The sequence below is a fragment of the Dicentrarchus labrax genome, unplaced genomic scaffold, assembly GCF_905237075.1.
Source record: "Dicentrarchus labrax unplaced genomic scaffold, dlabrax2021, whole genome shotgun sequence".
NCBI classification, from domain to species: Eukaryota; Metazoa; Chordata; class Actinopteri; family Moronidae; genus Dicentrarchus; species Dicentrarchus labrax.
This window is the reverse complement of record NW_026136706.1, coordinates 4,347,386-4,369,033: the sequence shown is the minus strand read 5'-3', so window position 1 is coordinate 4,369,033 and position 21,648 is coordinate 4,347,386. Positions and strand designations below refer to the sequence as shown.

General features: G+C 38.3%; 2 protein-coding genes across 5 annotated transcripts in view; both read left to right on the top strand.

Moving 5' to 3' along the window:
- Positions 1–13,405, top strand: part of LOC127365790 (CD276 antigen homolog) — a 30,868-nt gene extending 17,463 nt beyond the window's left edge. The window contains exons 5-7 of one of the 2 annotated variants that reach the window (XM_051404271.1): positions 4,419–4,607; positions 11,632–11,709; positions 12,332–13,405. In XM_051404271.1, coding sequence (XP_051260231.1) covers positions 4,419–4,607; positions 11,632–11,709; positions 12,332–12,531 — 467 coding nt within the window. In that variant the 3' untranslated portion in view covers positions 12,532–13,405. Of the gene's footprint in view, positions 1–4,418; positions 4,608–5,398; positions 5,495–5,896; positions 6,014–6,459; positions 7,718–11,631; positions 11,710–12,331 lie in introns of those variants that run through there. The other variant, XM_051404268.1, reaches the window with a different exon arrangement.
- The window catches only part of LOC127365786 (ICOS ligand), a 75,193-nt gene continuing 62,106 nt past the window's right edge, over positions 8,562–21,648 (top strand). For 2 of the 3 annotated variants that reach the window (XM_051404236.1, XM_051404235.1), the window contains exon 1: positions 8,562–8,672. The gene's annotated coding sequence lies outside the window, so the exon portion shown is untranslated. The remainder of the gene's footprint in view (positions 8,673–21,648) is intronic. The other variant, XM_051404238.1, reaches the window with a different exon arrangement.

Genomic DNA, 21,648 nt, shown 5'->3' with positions numbered 1-21,648 from the left:
AGTGAAAATTGCCATTTGAGAAACCTAAAAGTTAACAAGTACCTTGTTAATAATTAATTAACAAGTACAAGTTACTTTCCATTTTAGTATTTTTACAGTGGGATTACTACTGCAGATCTGAAAGTAACGTTAATATTGTCATTATTTATTATTATTGTTTTTCGGGTACATCAAGCACTGAGTGCAACTGTGGTCTTTTTTAAGATTTGGATACATAAAGTTGACAGATGTGGCCAGGGATTGTCACTGGAAGCTGCCCTCTGTTCTGGGTTTTGTGTCCATTGTGGTCAAAAGACAAGTGGTGCTTATATTTCTTCCAGGCAGAAGCAACTTGGCGTCTGCCGTAGGGGTGCTCCTTGCGCGCTTCGTAGTTGTAACAAAGGTATAAAAGGCAAATGCAGCTTATTGAAAAGTAGACTGAGTGGTACTATTTATATTTAATTTAATATTTTATAAGTATAATTATTTATATACATATTTACAATTTTTCAGATTTGTAAATATGTATTACAAATTTTGATTTAAAAAGCAGCATTTTAATACCATAAAATACTTTTTTACTTGTGTGTTATTTATAATCCATTACTACCCACTGGGTCCAAAAACTAGGATCAGAACTGGTGCAGGATGCGACAAAGAGGTGTAAATAAGGGAGACCGCAGGTACGGGAGGAGACGGAAGAATTTAACATATGTGCAAATCTAGCGATACAGACAAATGTGTATCCAAGAAGTAATAAATGGAGGGAGGGGTTAGAGGGGCAGGGTGTAAGAGGGAGGGATAGAGGGTGGGACCTCACTGGTAGGCCTATATATTGTGCTGGCACGGGACGAGGAACTACTTCTTTTCTACTGTTTCTACCTCACGGTTGGATTCATGAAGCAACTCCTGTCTGCCATCCTGCCTGGTAAGATATTTATGATTTATTTTATTACTAAGCCACCTTTAATCCTCTGAATCAACTGCTGTGGAAGATTAACTAATGCAGAAGGAAGGTTACTGAAGAAGAATACCTCAATAGTTTTATTGTTTTCTGATGAACTCACTGCTTCTGTATGTGACAGTGAGCTCTGTGTTGAGACAAACTATTTCACATTCAGAGCCAGGATGGGTTCTTTACCTATGTAAATCCACTCAGAGAGACTTGTGTGTTGGTCAGAGGATATAAGTTGTCTGCCCTCTGGAGAGAGGTCAGAGAATACAACCTGTATATTAAAAGATTTGATCTTCGTCATAACTCCTCCTCCTCTTTTACAGTATGAGATGTTTTTGTCTCCTCTAGCTAACCCTGATACTAACGCGAGCTCTGGATGTTTCCACACACTTCTTTTTTGTTAGCTTTTAGGAAACTAGTGAGATCTAAAAATGATCATTATTCACTGAACTATATCAGAAGTTTGTCTCAGTTATCGATTTAAAGTCTTAACACTCCACTCAATAGCAAAAATCTATTATTAAATTTATTATCTATTATAATCTGTCCACCTGCTCATCTCATTTATTAGTTCTTTTTTATTTTAGTGGATTTTCATTGTTCTCTCTTTGTAATTTCTGATTTTAGAGACTGGAGCACTTTATCTTTATCTTTTATCATTCATCATGTTACATCATGTTGGGCTGTTGTCTGATTTGTTCATCCTTTTGTCAAAAGGAATACCTTATCTTTTACTGCAACCAAATGTGGTTACAAATAATGTAAACTAACCTAACTCACAGATATACTAGAGCAAAATCTGTTTGTTTGGTTGCACACATTTTTATGAGCTTCAGTAATAGTTACATTTACTTTTCTGCTCCTCCACTGTCAGAGGAATAGACCCCTTTGTCACAGCAGGCGTTCCACTTCCCAGGAACTCGGTGACTAATGAGTGCTCACTTGTTCCCGAGCCCTCTAGCTGTGCTGACAAACAGGATTAAACTAGTAAAAATATAACATCAAATCTAAAGAAACCTTAAGTATTTCACCACAACCAAGGACATAATTGACTCTGGAATATGTCCAATCATTGTTCCTCAGGTGTCACACTTGTGTCACACTTGTTGTCAGTTTCAATTTATAGAGTTGTAAAAAGAATCTAAAAAAGGATTAGATTTATGTTAATATTATTTATAGTCACTCTTCTGCTAAAAACACACAGTTTAACATCCATCAAAGACAGTAGTGGCTGGCCCTGACTGTAAAAAGGCTTTAATGATGAAAATGTGCTAGAAAAGGACAATAGACTGGAGAGACATGCATCTTGGACCATATTTTATGCGAGAAAAACAATTTTAAATATGTTTACATGCACAAAATATTCTGTGTTTTGCCCTTATTCTGAAAAAAACACTGTTTACAGCAATGCATACTCCAGTTAACGTAATGACTTTAATGACAACCGCCTTGTTGAAAGAGGGTGTTTCTTTTTCTGACCAGAAATGTGGGCTTTTTCTTTTGTGCATAAATCTCTACTTCGGCTGTCCACCTTATAAATACTGTCACAGAGTGTGTTGAGGGTCCTTGAACCTATTTGAAAGTATGAGATAGAGAGATGAGCTGTAGAGTCCAACCCCCACAGGTTGTATGTGGAGTCTATGTTATGTCATTCTAACCGAGCTGGTCTGTTCTTGTTTGGTTTTAATGAATCTTCTTTCTGTACAGTTTTCCATGTGGTTCTACTACTGCCACATTCATCTGAAAACATCCACCTCAATGGAACCAGAGGAGCTCCGGGGTTGTGGCAATGCACTTACACCTCCAGCGAGACGTTTAATCCTAAGCAAAGTAGCATATACTGGCAGGGCAAAAATTATCAAAATGAAACAATTCTTTTACACTTTTACCGAAACGGGGAAGAAAAGCTTGAATACCAAAACCAGCCATATATAAATAGAACAAAAATCTTCACTGATCAGATAGCTTCTGGAAACTTATCACTCGTCATTGAGCCGCTGAAGCTGAAAGATGACCGGGCCTCCCTTGAAGTTGTTGTGTCGGGAAATATAGGAAGCTCAGAAAAGCTCTGCCAGACAACTCTGTATGTAGCAGGTATGATACTCTGTTCAGTCCTGTTTATGGAAACCTTGTTATTGCACAAGCATTTCATTTAGAATGAATTACATTCATGCACGCTTATATTTTTAGATAGCTTAACTGAACGTTGGTATAATGAATGGCACGCAGTATGCAAACTAAGGCATGGCTTTCAGGGGAGCTCACTTTTTCTACTGTTACAAGGGATATGCGTATTTTCTGATCAGAAGTCAATGATATTGTGCTGCCACACTTTAATAGTACTGGCAAGAATAGCATCTTTGATGAGTCACCCTCATGCACAAATCATTAACAGCAGCCTAAGTTCTTCTTGTTTCTAGGGTTGGAGATGCAGACGTGTGTGATGCAAATTTACCCTCCAAACCAAACAGCCCATTTTATTCTCACTATAAAAAATTTCCTTTAATTGTAAATAGATTCTTTCACTTTCTCTTACAATTTCATTACAAAATAAAAGCCTTAAAATATTACATCACGTATTGCAATTTTCTAGAAAGGCTCTGGTGAAATCAGACATTTTAAGCTGCAACAATGCAGAGATGAAACAGAGATGATAAAGGAATGGAGGGAGATGCAACAATGCACACTGAAGGTACCGACGACTCCACAGACTGGGGCATTTGTGAAAACACTGCACAGCACAAGTATGCATGAGTGAATTTAAATTTGCATTTAGTAAGACTGCTGATATTTGGCTGCCTTGAGGCCGTGCCACCCTGTGCTCCACTCGGCTTTAGGCAGTCAGTTAGGGTCCGCCTCCCGTCCGCTCTCCGGCCTCTTGTGAGAAGACTGCGGTTGGTCGAGCATCATGCAGGCCGGCTAGAGAGAAGAGAGAGACAACCAGTGATCACCTTAATGCAAATTTAAACTCACTCATGCCTAAGTGTGTTTCTCAGCAAGCAATGTTTCCACGTAGATGGCGAGTTGTTAATATCCACATCCGGAGAGGTGAGTGCGGGGTCCTGTACAGCAGCAGTCTCGAAAGCATCTGTGGAGCGATCTGTATCTTCAGGTCCCTGCCTCCTTTATCACCTCTACTTCTCATCTTCATCTGTTTAGAGAGATTACATTGTGGGTAAGGTTGGCCCTGGTGATCTGTGGTTTATGACATAAATCACATAAAAAATATTTAAAAATTATAAAAAACTGTAATTATAATATTAATAAAACCTCAAACAACACTAAAGAGGATTTTATCTGTCATGCTTTAATAAGAGGCAAACAATCTAATAATACTTTTTGTTATTTTCTTTTTAATCCAAAAACGAAACTTCCTGCTAAAAGAACACTAAACCCTTTCCAGCTCCTTTCCAGAAACCAAACATTGAGGTGAACCAAACAGAGATGACAGCAAACTGCAGCACAAATGGAGGATACCCTAAACCTGAACTTAAATGGAGCGGGGATGGAGGGACTAAACTGGAACCACAAAAAACCACAATGACTCCTGAAGCAGACCTCACCTACAACATCAGCAGCAGAGTCAACGTCACTGGGTTACAGAAAGTGACCTGCACAGTTTACAACCCAACTTCAAACCAGACTCTGACTGCAACTAAAGATGTGTCTCCAGGTGCTTCAATGTTTCCTTTTAATTTTTTAATGTGTGATGATCGTTTCATCTGCCTGCCATCTACTTACTGTGCTGTGTCTGTAAAATGGACATAAAGTCAAATAGAAAGGGCTGCTGAAGTTTTAACTTATTTTGAGGCCCATTTATAAAGAAATACAAAATCAAGTTTTAATACTTTTAATATTTCAATTGATATTATATTTATAGTGCAGATTTATGTGGGATGGTATTATCACTGACATAAAGCAAACCTGGGTTAATCAATATGCTTGCATATTCAACAATAATGTTAAGATTCAATATGAAAGCATAATGTGGTTCAAAGTCTGTCTTTTTATTTGTTCTTGTCGTTGTGTTTTAGGGTTTTTGTTTGTAGTTGATGCTTCTGCTAATTACTGTATGTAAAGACGTAGACTTAAGTAACTGAGCTGCGACTATAAAGGAGACCTACACCAATCAGCCATAACAGTATGAGCACTGAAGTTAATAACACTGATTATCTGGTTATCAGGGCTCCTGTCAGTGGGTAGGATATATCATATATAGGATATAGGATATATGGTGAAGGTTCACTGATGCACGTGGGGAGCGAAGGCTGGCCCGTGTGGTCCGATCCAACAGATTCATTTAAGTAATAAAATCAGTGACTGAAGATTTGGGGAGCTGAAAGAATTCAATGTTCTTGAGCCCTACATTCCAAACATACAGTACATTAATGTGTTTAAAATATTGTTAGTATCAGTATAACATGCTGAATAACGTATTAATTTGTTATTTACCCTAATTTACAGGTGGGAACCCGCAGTGGATATGTTGGCTTATTGTGATCCTCCTCATCTGCATCCTCATCTTCATCGGCCTCTGCACCCTCATCATATGGGTCTATAGTGAGAGATCTTTTGTTCAATTCATTTAATTTATTCTGTATTGTAACTGTTATTTTATCATCAGCTGGTGAAAATGAATTACCTCAGATATCACACAGAAACTTTTTGACCTGATATGGACAAACACAACTAGGCTGAAAGTATGAAACTACACTGGAAGTTAAGCCTTCCCAGAATCTATAGACTGTAAAATAATAATCAAACTTCATTAACGTTTTATCAAACAAACTGGTTAAAGTGGATAAGAAAGCTGAGTGAACACACACTGCAGTTTCTCTGAACATCCCAATTCTTTAAAGATTCAGAGTGCAGTATCTGAACTTTTAGGCATTGTTTACAGACTAGCACTACACTGCTGGGGTTGTTTGTGTCATGACATGAATAATGTCTCCTTAATTACAGATAGAAGGTGTGTCCAGAATCTACAAGTCCCACCCGATGCAAATGAAGACCCAGCTGAAGACCCAGTTCTTGATGTTCCTCAACCTGAGGAAAATAGTCCACGAAGGAGGAGGAATGGTGCTACTGGTGGTGGTGCTTCTGGTGGTGCTGATGTAGAACATGACAAAAGCAATTAAATGGAGATTTAATTGAATTTTATTTAATTATTTATCTATTTACACATTCCTTGCTAAATTATTTTCTTATTTTGAGTTTGCATCTCTTTCTTATCCGTTTTTTGTATGTTGTGCTGGTCAGCAACATACAAAACGTAGTTTAACCTAAATATAATGTTTGATACCAAGCATCATTTCAAATTATGGTTTTATGGAAATTATAGCACATGTTGCTGTAGTTATTATTCACAAAATATTATAGTGGATTCAATATATATTAAAACACAAGCAACAAAATATGTATCTTGTACATTAGGAAGGAAAAGTATGACGTCCATACCTGGAGCACTGCACTACTGTTTTTCATTTGATCATGATCATGACTGAAACATTTCTCTGTAATTCCAGCATCTGCATCAGGAGGAGACGCAGCTGAAGAAGATGCCTCCGATGCTCATTCCAACACGTCAGGAGGAAGCAGATCTGAGGAAAGGGTTTCACTAGGACCCGATAAAGCTGTGTTTCACCGTTCCACAGGGAGGAAGCATGGTGCTGCAGACAGCTCGTCTGATGAGGACACTGCTGGTGCTAATGCAGAGCAGGGAGCAGCAAAACCGTTATTGAGCAAAAATGTTAATGAAACAAGCAGCTCATAAAGTGAAAAAGGGAAAATAGAGTAAGCAGCAGTGGCTGGTAGAAAATCTTCCATAAAAAATGAGTCAAGTTAAAGTGAAAAGTACCATTTGAGAAACCTAAAAGTTAAAAATTACCTTGTTAATAATTAATTAACAAGTACAAGTTACTTTCCATTTTAATATTTTTATAATGGGATTACTAAGAAAAGTAACGTTAATATTGTCATTTATTATTATTGTTTTTCGGGTACATGTACATGTGGTCTTTTTTAAGATTTGGATACATAAAGTTTGCAGATGTTGCCAGCGATTGTCACTGGAAGCTGCCCTCTGTTCTGGGTTTTGTGTCCATTGTGGTCAAAAGACAAGTGGTGCGTTTATTTCTTCCAGGCAGAAGCAACTTGGCATCTGCCGTAGGGGTGCTCCTTGCACGCTTTGTAGTTGTAACAAAGGTATAAATGGCAAGTGCAGCTTATTGAAAAGTAGACTAAGTGGTACTATTTATATTTAATTTAATACGTAATATGTATAATTATTTATATACATATTTAAAAAGTAGCATTTAAATACCATAAAAACTTACGTTTTTTACTTGTGTGTTACTTATAATCCATTTCTACCCACTGGGTGCCAAAGCTATGATCAGAACTGGTGCAGGAGGCAGAAACAGGAGCTAAAGAACGACCGCAGATGAACAACATCATCCTGAGGACTATTCAGACAGCAGTTTTAGCTTGTGTTCAAACAGACTGTGGTACATTTGCCTGTTTAGTTTGGTTTGTTGGGACTGGTGGGAGAAATCTCTGGTGCTGATAAACAACCGGATAGAGACCATCTGAAAATGTGGGTCTCTGTCCTCATTTCATTTGTGGTCTGAAAACAAACAACCAACTGTTTAATATCATCTCCTGACTGTGAACTGTTCAGAAAGTGATCTCAAAGGATCTGTAACAGCAATTTATATCTTTATGTAAACCCTTTGGTAACCCTTGTAACAATGTTTGTCAGTGTGAATACAGCTGTTTCCTGTGGTTTGTTGTATGTGTCCTACTTTGTGTACTGACAGTTCATTAAGTCAGATGTGTGTGACATTGTGATCCCGCAGTAATTCCTTCAATTGCGGTGCGATCGCTCAGAAAAGTTGACCTCGATCTGAAAAAATGGCCCAAGATAGATAAAAATGTTGATCTGCTGGTGAAACTCATTATGATTCATCCTCTGGGCACCATGGATACAGTATCTGTACGTAGTGTAGAGGCACGCCCACTGCATTAGAGCAAACCAGTGCAGTGCTTTAATGTGGTTAATCATCCCTTATTGCAACCTGTAAAACAGCACCTGTCAACACCTGGTGGTGTTACTGTGTTCCAAGATATTACACAAATGAGGCATTTCCTGTTGTCCTGTGGAAAAAAGACAATAAAGAGGTGTAAATAAGGGAGGCCGAAGGTACGAGAGGAGAGGGAGGAATTTAACATATGTGCAAATCTAGCGATACAGACAAAAGTGTAGCCAAGAAGTGATAAATGGGGGGAGTGGTTAGAGGGGCAGGGTTAATCTGATGTCTAACCGCTCTGCTGTGACTCATCTGAAGTGAAGTGAAGTAGATCTGGCCATCACTTCTAGTAGCAGCACAACACTGTTCTCAGTCAAAGAGTCTACAGCCATGCTAGCAGCTCTGTGAGGATGTAGGTATTTGGTCATAAAGTGTTGGACGAATAAAACTTTGACCTGTTTCAATAAATCCAAGAGTTGCAAACAGTGACAAAAATGAAACCAAAACCCAAAAAAAAAAAGACTAATGACAATGAATATATTATTGCACAAGTTATTTTCCTGTGTAAGTGTGAGAGACAGAGGGAGGGACTTCACTGATATAGATCTTGCTTGCACAGGAGGAAGAAACATTTCTTTGCAGCTTGACTCAAAACTGTTTCTACCTCATGGTTGGATTCATGAAGCAACTCCTGTCTGCCATCCTGTCTGGTAAGATATTTATTGATTTATTTTATTACTAATCCTCTGAATCAACTGCTGCGGAAGATTAACTAATGCAGAAGGAAGGTTACTGAAGAAGAATACCTCAATAGTTTGATTGTTTTCTGATGAACTCACTGCTTCTGTACGTGACAGTGAGCTCTGTGTTGAGACTAACTATTTTACATTCAGAGCCAGGATGGGTTCTTAACCTATGTAAATCCACTCAGAGTATGTTGTCTGTCTGTTGTCTGAGTTGTTTGTTGTTAAAATACTTTTGTTTTACTGCAACCAAATGTATCTACGGGTACAAAGAATGTAACTTAACCTAACTCATAAATATACTACAGCAAAATCAGTTTCTATAGTTGAAAGCATTTGTATGATTCGTCAGATAGTTTATTACCCACTCGAGTTAATGAGGGAGATAGAGGAGTTATTCTGTTTTATCTTTGTTTTGCAGTTCAGACATGTATTCTACAATCCTGCTGATTTTACTTCTATCTGGTAAGGTATTTATTTTGGTATTCACTCATTCCCTGATAGCACAATATACTGTAACTAGACACAATAACTGGTTTGACCTGTTTCAGTTGTAGTATATGTAATATATTGGTTTTATTGTTGTGGATTAAATATGTTTATGTCAATGGAATGGAAATTAACATATTTTAAAGTTCTGAATTTGAATCAGATTTTTTTAAACACTCAAAAAAAATAATTCGTAAATTTGTTATTTAAATTATCTATTATTTTTTTATATTATCATTTGTGTCACCTACTTTCTATGCTGCTGTTACCTGGATGCTCATATTAAAATTACATCTGCCATGTATCTCAGCTTACTTCAGAAGATTAAGTCTCCTTATTGGGTTTAGAAAATCGTCCTACTTCTTAAGCTGAATAAACATGCAATGTTCACTTTAAGCTAACTGGTTAGCAGTAATCAGCTGCTTCTGATACTGATAGTTGTGTGGTGTGATGAGAAACAAGGCAGCCTTCTAGATTCTAGAAGACTTTTCTCCTGCTTATCCAGGGTTGGGTTGTGGTGGCAGTCACTTCATTGTTTCACTCACTGCCTCTGCCCATTTCAGATAGCACAGTTTCTCCTCCTGACAAATATTTCATTGTTTTCTTTCCTAGCAACCATAGTTGGTCAGATCTCAGGGCAGTTCCTCAGTGCCACTGTTGGAGGCTCCGTCCTGATCCCCTGCTCTCTACCAGTTCATCCACTGAGACTCAGATGGTTTTACTGGCAGGAGGACCAGTCCAACAACATCTTGTTTGACTGGGACACCAGTGGGAAACCACTGCCAGTAGCTGACAAATACAAGAACAGATGCCACGCCACCCCTACTCAGTTTAGTTCTGGAAATATTTCCATTAAACTTGACAATGTTACTGTTGGAGATGACAAGAAAACATTTTGGGCCTATGTAAATTTAATGGACGAGAAAAAAGTCACCAAACCGTCTGAACGACATTGCACATTCACACTGCAGGTTTCACTTGAGTACAGTAGATTCTTTATTCGTAACCAAAATAAAAATCTTCTCATATCAAAGTGCTGTGAATGTCTCCAGTGTGTCAACAGTTGTTCTTTTTGTCACTCTCACAGCTCCCTACCAACATCTAGTCCTGACTGTTAACAACACATATATGAAACTAATTCCTGCTCAAATAACACTAAACCCTTTCCAGCTCCTTTCCAGAACCCAAACATTGAGATAAACCAAACAGAGATGATAGCAACCTGCAGCACAAATGGAGGATACCCTGAACCTGAACTCAAATGGAGCGGGGATGGAGGGACTAAACTGGAACCACAAAAAACCACAATGACTCCTGAAGCAGACCTCACCTACAACATCAGCAGCAGAGTCAACGTCACTGGGTTACAGAACGTGACCTGCACAGTTTACAACCCAACTTCAAACCAGACTCTGACTGCAACTAAAGATGTGTTACCAGGTGCTTCAGTGTTTACTTTTTTAATTTTTTAATGTGTGATGATCGTTTCATCTGCCTGCCATCTACTTACTGTGCTGTGTCTGTAAAATGGACATAAAGTCAAATAGAAAGGGCTGCTGAAGTTTTAACTTATTTTGAGGCCCATTTATAAAGAAGTTCTCTGTGTCATAGTCAAGTTTTAATACTTTTAATATTTCAATTGATATTATATTTATAGTGCAGATTTATGTGGGATGGTATTATCACTGACATAAAGCAAACCTGGGTTAATCAATATGCTTGCATATTCAACGATAATGTTAAGATTCAATATGAAAGCATGATGTGGTTCAAAGTCTTTTTATTTGTTCTTGTCATTGTGTTTGAGGGTTTTTGTTTGTAGTTGATGCTTCTGCTATTTACTGTATGTAAAGACGTAGACTTAAGTAACTGAGCTGCGACTATAAAGGAGACCTACACCAATCAGCCATAACAGTATGAGCACTGACAGGTGAATAACACTGATTATCTGGTTATCAGGGCTCCTGTCAGTGGGTAGGATATATCAGGCAGCAAGTGAACATTTAGTCCTCAGAGTTGAAATGTTAGAAGCAGGGAAAATGGGCACCGTGAGGATCTGAGCCACTTTGACAAGAGCCACATTGTGATGGTTAGACGACTGGGTCAGAGCATCTCCAAACCTGCAGCTCTTGTGGGGTGTTCCTGGTCTGCAGAGGTCAGTACCTATCAAAAGTGGTCCAAGGAAGGAGAAGAACTGCAGACAGGGTCATGGGCGGTGAAGGTTCACTGATGCATGTGGGGAGCGAAGGTTGGCCCGTGTGGTCCGATCCAACAGATTCATATAAGTAATAAAATCAGTGACTAAAGATTTGGGGAGCTGACAGAAATCAGTATTTTTGTGCCCCTTCATACCAAACAATAATGTGTTTAAAATATTGTTAGTATCAGTACAGCATGCTGAATAACGTATTACTTTGTTATTTACCCTAATTTGCAGGTGGGGACCCGCAGTGGAAATATTGGCCTATTTTAATTGTGATCCTTATCCTCATCGTCATCGGCATATGTGTGTATTGTGAGTGATCTTTTGTTTATGCTGCATTGTAACTGCTATTTTATCATCAGCTGGTGAAAATGAATTACCTCAGATATCACACAGAAACCTTTTGACCTGATATGGACAAACACAACTAGGCTGAAAGTATGAAACTACACTGGAGGTTAAGCACGGACTAAATTGTAAATTATTGTATCCTGTTGTCAGACAAATTCCTGTAAACTATGGACTGTAAATAATAATCAAACTTCATTAACTTTTTATCAAACAAACTGGTTCAAGTGGATAAGAAATCTGAGCGAACACACACTGCAGTTTATCTGAAAATCCTGGTTCTTTAAAGAGTCAGAGTCGGGGGCCCGGTTAGCTCAGTAGGTAGAGTTGGTGACCCATATGTGGAGTTGCTGCAGCGGCCTGGTTTTGAGTCTGACCTGTAGCCCTTTGCTGCGTGTCATCCCCTCTCTCTCTGCCCCCCTTTCCTGTCTGTCTTCGGCTGTCACTATACAATAAAGGCAAAAAAATAACTTAAAAAAAAGAGTCAGAGTGCAGTATATTAATATTAAGACATTGTTTATGGACTAGCACTACACTGCTGGGGTTGTTTGTATCATCATGACATAAAAATTCTCCTTAATTCCAGATAAAAGGCGTAACCGGAATCCACAAAACCAAAGAAATGGTACTGATCCTCAGCGCAGTGTTGCAGGACGAAATCAGCCTGAGGAGAATATTCCACTGAGGAGGAGGAATGGTAGTGCTGAAAGCTCGACTGATGAAGATGCAGCTTCTGGTGGAGGTGCTTCTGGTGGTGGTGGTGCAGAACATGACAAAAGCAGTTAAATGGAGATTTAATTTTATTTATTTATTTATTTATCTAGTTATACATTTCCATCTATTTTATTACTTGCTAAATCATCTCTTTTTAATCTGTCCTCCGGTGTTTCCTCTCTGCAAATTGAAGAGATAGAGTTCCCTTGTTTCATTGTGGGTGGTGTTATCATTGAGTGTTTTATTGATTACAGTTATTACTTTGTGTGTATGGGGTTGTTTTTAAGGTGTGAAGCATTTTGTTTTATTTTTGTGTGTACTATCACACACACACACACACACACACACACACACACACACACACACACACACACACACACACACACACACACTGTGTGACTATACAAATAAAGTATGAATCATAACTGGGATCAGAACTGGTGCTGGAAGGGAGGCAAAACAGGAGTTAAAGAACTACAGTAGTTTGAACTGGTATCAAACTTTTCAGATGTAATTTTAAAAATAACGTTACAGAAAGAAACTAACTGATCATCACCTCAGACGTGTGCTTTATCAATATCAGGTGCTATTTTCTACAGATGTTCAGTTACTTGGGTCCAAAGAACCACAACTGTTTAAATGGTTAAATTATTCTTGTTTTTGCTATAAATGTCTGACAGTGTCCTTGTTAATATGTAACTGCAAACATTTTATGTCCTTTATCTTGAATTTAATTTTCAATTTCAATTGTTAAAGTTTTACAACAGTATAAAGGTTTTAAGAGAAAAATGAACATAATAATAATAATTGATGAGATAGTGTTTCCTCAGTTTGTGTTTTTTGTGAGTGCGGTTATCATTGAATGTTTTACATTTATCAGTTTTGTTTGTATGTAAAGTGTATACTACAGTGTATGTAACTATACAAATAAAGTGTGACTGATTGATTGATGTATGTTATTGAACCTCTGTACAATAGACGTGTTGTGGTTTATCTGAGGTCCGTGTATCTTTTGGTCATTGGATTTTCCTTTCAGTAACGGGTATTAAAAAACAGAAAACGAGTGGTTATTAGATTTTCGTTTTAAAATACAAAAATTAAAATTGAAATACAAGGCGTTTTTCTTTTTCATGGTCAAAAAGGGATGAGCAAAATTAAAAAAAATATTCAATTTTCATTTTCTATTTCATATAACAAAAAATAAAATCACTAGAAAACAGAAACAGAAAAAAGGCCTGTTTTTATTCTGAGACCGGATGTTGTCATTTACAGGACGGTGCTGTGTAGAAGAAACAGTAGGCTAATAGACTGCGGTCAATCCAGCCGTGAGTCCGATCTCCGTGGTCAAATCAGTCGCACTTAAATTTAGAGTGTACAAGTATTCTCAGCATTATGGTAAATGCGGAGAAACAGCGTATTTACTTCCGGCTCTATGGGGTTTTGGGTGGGTGACTGTTCTAAAGAAAGCGCAGAGAAGTGTGTAAGACAGCAGCTCTGCTTCCTGGTCCTAACTCTGGACTGTCAGGTTTTAGAAATAAACTTCGCCATATTTCTAGATAAGAGAGCCGCTCCATCCAAAGTGGGGTGGATGCTGTCTCTCCTAATCAGACCAGGTTTTCCCCAAAAAGGCTTCCAGTTATCAATGAAGCCCACATCGTTTTCTAGACATCACCTCGACAGCCAGCGGTGGAAGTCCGACATGCGGCTATACATGTCATCACTGGTCACATTGGGCAGGGGTCCAGAGAAAACTACGGAGTCCGACATAGTTTTAGCATAATTACACGCCGACTCCACACACACACACACACACACACACACACACACACACACACACACACACACACACACACACACACACTCAAACTTATGTTAGAGTTTGTAGGTGTCAGTGTACATCACAATATTGCATCACCTTTGTATGTGTGACTTTTGGGAAGAGAGGAGACCACAGACTCACTCTCTCTGTCACACACACACACACAGCTTACAAATTTTAATTTAGTCTTAAATTAACTTAAATATTGGCTTTTAATATTGAATATAATGGCTTTATTCTGTGCTTCCAAGTATTTCCATTTACTAAACATACCCTTTTTAATCACTTGGATGAAGCACTTAATAACAGTGGAGCTAGTAACTCAAAAAAATAAATTTCTTACTCATTTAAAAAGTAATATTATTACTTTACTCAATCCCTGCTAACAGTAACTAGCTACACTATTAGTTATATTACTTTTCTGCTACTCCCTAAAAAATAGGGAATAGTGTATTATTACTAAAATTAATTAGTAATTAGTTACACTACTAGTTAATGGGGATAGTAATGTTATTAATGAAATATTATTAGTAATGAGTTAATGCCCAACACTGCTTAACAATTATGTAAGCCCATTACTTCCTCAATCCACTTGATTCACATCCATGTGACACACACACACACACACACACACACACACACACACACACACACACACACACACACACACACACACACACACACACTGCAGTTACGGTCATACAACCTTAGTTGTAAGTGGTACCCTTTCATTACTTCTTGTAAATTATAACTTTTATGTTGTTCTTCTAATTCTCACAACTTCTGGGAAGAGGGGAGACCACAGACTCACTGTCTGTCTCACACACTGACACACACACACACACAAACACACACATATGTTAGAGTTTGTAAGTGTCAATGTACATCACAATATTGCATCACCTTTGTATGTGTGACTTAAGCAGCTGCACAGTACGTCACTGCTCATCATAGCAGGAAACTGCAGAAACATTATGAGGAACAAAAGAGGAAGAATTCTTTAGAAGCAGAATGCATTAATGTAAATACAGACTGTGGTTTCATCTGGTTGACTGATGGCTGCTGAGACTCGAGACTGTTACTGCAAATAAAACCACACATTAGAAACACCGTCCTTGTTGTGTAGTTGTTGTTTTCAGTATTGGATGTTTACTCCTTTCTTAAATGTGAAATTGAAAGTGCTTACATCTGTGAGATTGAGTGCTGTGGTCGAAACAGGAAGTTATCTACAGACAGCAGACATTATCTGAAGGTTAAAGGTTCCTTTTTTAAGAGACTTAAAACAATAATATAGCAGCAAACAACTATATATCAAGATCTAGTGGATCTGAGCAGTGACGTCACACTGTGTCTGTGTGTGCTGCTATTTGTCTAAGTGAGACTGCTGAAGCCTCATAATAACTTCAGATAAACCCATCATTTACAAGGGAAGTACATTAGGAATATGCATCTCATATTGCAGCGGTATGAACAGGAGGATTGGACAAAGGTGCAAAAGCATGCATGACACCCTCAGTTTAAAGATCCCCTCCAGATATGTATACAAATAGTCTGCTTGGAACAATAATGTGTGTCTTTTCTGCAAAAAAGGAGGTAAAAAAAAGGCATCTAGTCCTTCTACCTCATTAAAAATGTGAGAATCTAGTGTGCAAATGTTGCAAATGCAAATCATTTCTAAAGTTTTCCTGCTCTCCATCCAAGTCCATTTTCACTGTGTGTGCACTGGTGGCTTCAGGTTTCTACATCACGCATACTGGACCAGGACTGTTTACCAAACTATTTGGGATGTCACAAATCACACTTGTAGGCTCTGCGGCTTAAAATCTGATTTTCAATGAGCACAGACGAACTCTGCACACACATCATTCAAACATCACACTGTAGGAACAAGAAGAAACACTGATTTGTGAATGGAAGGAAAGTAACCTGCTGGAAAGTAACATTATTTACAGTTACCATATACTTGAATATTTCTATTTCATGCAACTGCACTCATCCTACTACATTTATCTGACGCCTTAACATGTTACTTTTAGATAAGCAGTTTCTTTTTAAGCTGCTGTGTTGTCAGTATCAAACGCATAGTCAAGTGTCTCTGTCATGTTTTAAGATTTTTCATGATTTTTTTTTTTTTTTTCTGATGTTGATGCGAGTCAAAGGGTTGCAGCAATGTGCCCAAGACACATTTCCCCTCTGGGACACTACTCTACTCACTCTACTCTATGTATATCCTGTTTGTTTAATCCATTCAGAAACTGAATGTAAAAGTGAATGAATTTTCGATCTACAGATGGAAAAAAGTACCAGACAATTTCTAGAGGATACCTACTTGATTTGTCACAGACTGTTGCAGCCTCATTAACTTCAGATAAACTTTGGAAATGCACTGTATCTTTGCACAGAGTGAGGACTGGGATTGTGTTACATTGGAAATGCATCTCTTAATGTACAGTATGAACAGGAGAAATGATAACAGGAGGCAACACCTGTTTCAGTGTTCATATGGGCATCTGATTATTGGATCAAAGGTCAGAGTGTGTAACATTTAGGAGGATCTATTGCTATTGCTAGGAATGTAATGTAATGTTCATAGGTATGTTTTCATTGATGTCCCCTAATCACCAAAAAATCAGAATTGTTGTGTGTTTGTGTTTTCTTTGACCCCTGAGACATTTTTATCTTCAGACAGAGTGTCTCCTCATCCACAGAGTCTACAGTGTTTCTCCAGTAGTCCCGAACAGATAAACTAAAGATAGGGGCCTTTGGAGGCCACCGTCATTTTTCCTATACTCTTGGAAGGCCGAGCTGTATTCTAATGGTTGCAGTCTGCAACTTCACCGCTAGATACGACTGAATCCCACACACTGGTCCTTTAAGACCAACTTGAAAACTTGTGAAGCAAAAACCAGAATCACAACTGAGAACTGCATCAGTATGATCCTTGTCTTTTCGCCTGTAGTACAAATAACAGCTTTAGGTTATAATTGCATTAATTAATTAATTGTCACAAAAGAAGTAATTTGATAAACAAAATTGCAGCTATGGAGACACACATCATCACACATGAATATAATTAGGCTCACTGAAACCACAAGTCTCGACTTTCCAGTCATACCCAATTCTGCAATTCCAGTACTGTTTAGGGACCCCAGTATGCAGAAATACTCAAATGGGTTCTAATATTATTGCCTTCCTAAGGATGTACAAGAGACTTTGTTTCTGTTTACATTGCTGTGTAGGGAGAAAAAAAAAACAGTGTATATGATGTGAATATATATATATGTTGTACATTTTCAATAAAAAATTGATCACAAAAAAAATATTTAATCATTAAACATCATGTTGTAATAAACAATTACGTTTACTTCATTCACTTGTCTCCACTGACTGAAACATGCAAGCTGATATTGACATGAAAACAGTGATATCACATTATCTATTCATTTCTGTACTTTCTTCAGGTATCTGTACTGTAGTTGAGTATGTAGTTTTTTCTTTTGGCCAAATCTCTTTCTATTCCCTTCATTTTCAAAACAGGTGCATTACTTTACTTTTAATGTATTTGAGGGAAATGATCAATAATCATTCATGTTTGCGTCATGTTGCACCTTCCCAACATTGAGACCAGTGCATATCACGCTTGACAGACAAAACAAGATAAAACAGACAAAGAGGGAGACTCTGTACTCTTTTTTTACACAAGTATCTGTAGTTCTGCTTGAGTAAAGTAAAGTTTTGCTCTGATCTTGTGTTTACTCTCTATAAAATGGACGAAGCATGCACAGTAGCTGCAACTGATGCACAAGTATTTTAATTTAAAGTTTCCGTAGTGACCACATCCTCTAAAAATCATGCGCCTGAATGGGCCCTGCATGTGGTAGTGTGAGGCATGTTTTATTTGAGCTGTAAACCTGAAGCTTTCACACTGTGGGCATCATAACAGGCTCACCTTGTTTGCATAGAGGGCATGAAAGTCAACACTGGAGGTTTATTATGAGGACAGACAGTGTTCCTGGTTATGGTTTTGCACCTCCACCAACAACAATAATGATGTAACAACCACAGAAAAACATCTGTGTCTAATAAATCTAAATATCAGCCAAAGATGCTCCCATTTGTACCTTACCTACTATTTTCTCAAAAAGAGCAAAGGGGAAATGGAAGTACCGTGGGCAGAGTTGTGCTGTGAGAAGTTCACAATGTGGCTAGAGGTCTGACGACAGCATTTGACAAGTGGTTAGTTCCTTATCAAACAACTGCTTACCACTGACCTCTATCACTGTCTTTACACTCACTGCAACCTAATCATTTCACCACTAAAATGTCCCTGTAGTCTGGTTTATGCTGTACGAACTAAAAGAGCTTTAAAGATTCATATATCTGAACACGTACAGTATATCTGTAGTCACATCTGTTTCCTTTAAGTAAATGTGGCTGTCTGTGTGCTAGGCTGGAAACTGGAAAAAGGACAAGGAACTACGTTTACTGAGCTTTGGTTTGTAAATGAGCTGAGCAAGCTTTGACATTTGCATCTTGTCTCACAGTGAGTGACCACATCAGATGACTTAAATGAAAGCTTCTTTTCTGAACGCGTGCAGATCATTTTGGACACAGCACAACAACATTCAGGTTGTTAATGACAGGCTGTGTGAAAACTCTCTCAGCCATAAACGTAAGCTGGTATGAAATAATCAACAGCTACTATTATGCAGGTTACAGGAATCTGTTAATATATTAGACAGTTATCACCTCTTTTACCTCTAACTTTAAATAACACAGATAGCAAACCAACAACAACTACTTTCAGTCTAGGCCCGAGTGCAACTTGAATGCGACGTGCGTGCTAACTTAAAGCAGTACTAATAGCAGCTTCACTCACAAAAACAATGCCACAGCCGGTTACACAACCAAGGACAATGGCGATGAAGAAAAACAACAGCTGGCCTCGTGTTGAGGGATGTGCATTTCAAACAAGCTATGGAAACGTTATACGTGATACGTAATATAGCCTCCTGTGTACGACTGAATATTCCAGCAGCTTATATGAAATGAACACATTAAAATAATCCAATTGAACCGATATAGTGAGACAAATATTAAGACACACAACTATTTACATTAATACGATTGACGATGAATTTCATGAAGGTTTGTACCATTCCCATTACTATTACCATTAAACTGACTATAACTATTGCTACTATTACTATTATAATGCTACATTTTCAAGTACTACCATTGCACTGACTATTACTATTGCTATTATTACTACTACCACCATTGTAACTGATCATGTATTTCCATATTAGAAGTAAGAAGGTGGTTTGAGGATGCAGCAGAACAGAAGCCAGGAGCACAGGGTGTGCAGCATGTCCCTGATGTCTCCCAGCTCAGAGGTAGTAGCAGGGGAAGGGACTATTGCTACAGGTAGGGAGAGGACACCAAGTTACCGTAGCATAGCTCCTGCACCAGGTCACATTCCTCGTAGGCATAAAAACCTACTTGGCAATAAACAAATTCTGATTCTGATTCTGATTCTGATTTGCTGTGGGTGGGGAAGGGCACCAGGCACATGAAGTTAGAAGTGTGAAGTGACATGAAATATAGGGCTCATAAGCATGAGTCAGTTCACACAGGCCAGGTAGGTTTATGTGCCAACCGCCCCTGCCTGTTGCCATTATATATGAGTTGAAACACTCCCTTTTTATCATGCATCACAGATCATGTAGTATGTGATTATGTCCAAAATTAAAAAATTAAAGCTAACATTTATTTAACTTGTCTTACTTTTTTAAAGTAATATAACATTTTATGGGTTCTATCTTTGGGGTAGCCTACATCCTATCTGGTCTCGTAAAAGTACATTTTCAACATGTACAACAGTATATCTCAAGTCTCAAGTTTTGCATGCATTTAGTTGTGGTGGTTTCCATGTCCTTGTCACCTGCTTCATGACCGTCATTTCCAATATATTATAAAGATGTACGTTGGCCAGTTGTAGCCGTCCTCGTAATGTATTACTATAACATATCTTCTAACTTCAAAGGTTCTTTTAAGTCCAGAATATACTTTCGGGCTCTCTCCACGTCTTTCCGAAACGATCCCAAATTGTTATTATATTGTATTTGGACATTTCCAATACTTACATGGCATCATGAAATATTTTCCCTCTTCTACGGATATATTTGTTTACTGTTCTTTTCCCCTCTTTCACTTTATTATGAGTGAGCTTTTGTAATATTTGAGACATAGGAATACTCGGGATACAGCTAGGATGGTGCCAGCTTGTTACTCTGCCTGGCAGATGGCACGTGCCTCCATTTGCTTTCTGCTTGTCTCTCATTGTAAATTAATTACAAGGTGCTTCAATCACTCTCTGTCTGAAAAGACCTTCAAGCTGCGCTCACTGGGTGCAAATAGTTTCGATTTGTCCATAGCAGGAAACAATGGCAGGATTTTTCAAAAGGGTTAATGGTTATACGTACATCTTCCCCTCTCCCTGCCTGTTTATTATTGAAGTTTATGAAACATTTTGGTAGCAGTGGCCTTAAATATTTTGCATATAAAGATTTACACAAGGAGCGTATTGAGAGGCGTGCATGAGTCATGCAAAATTGTTAGTCATCCACTCTGACTAACAAGCCTTACTCAACGCTCCCGTGGATGATTTGAATTTTGTGTGAAATATTTATTACAGTTTTAGGGACCCTCTCTGTAGGAGAGATGAGGAGAAGTTGGCTGGCAGGAGCAGAGGACAAAGGGGTGATGGTAGATGGCAGATGGTTTCCATTGATAAACACAACACAATCAAAGCCTTGTTGACATGTCTACAGGAACATGAGATATGACATGTTTTTTTGGTGCACATACGGTGGATATTTTACAAGCACAGACCAGATAAAGAAGGAGTGAACAGCAGTAAACACATCAGCCGGTACCGATGTCCACCACGTTGGTTTCGATTGTTTCGATAGGCTACGAGTCTCCTCCACTCGCCGCTCACCTGCTGATGTTAAAACTGAATTGTGCTTTTTGGGTGATTTTATGAAACATACTGCTGGAGAAAGTGAACAGAGACACATACAGGGAGCTACAGAAAAGGTGGAGGTGGAGAGGGGCGAGCTGGTGTGTGTGTGTATGTGTGCAACAATAAACACTAAACTGAGCATGTGCAGAGTGAATCAGGTGATTTGTAACTCATTCCTAATTGAAGAAATTGTGTTACAACCATCTCGGGTCTCCCCTACTTACTGTTACCCAATCCAAGATGTTCTCCTGAACCGAACCAACTAGGTCTGTGTTATATAGGCCAACGTAAGTTATGGTACATTGCCTAACTTCAATATGTTACACAATAACGCAATAATGAA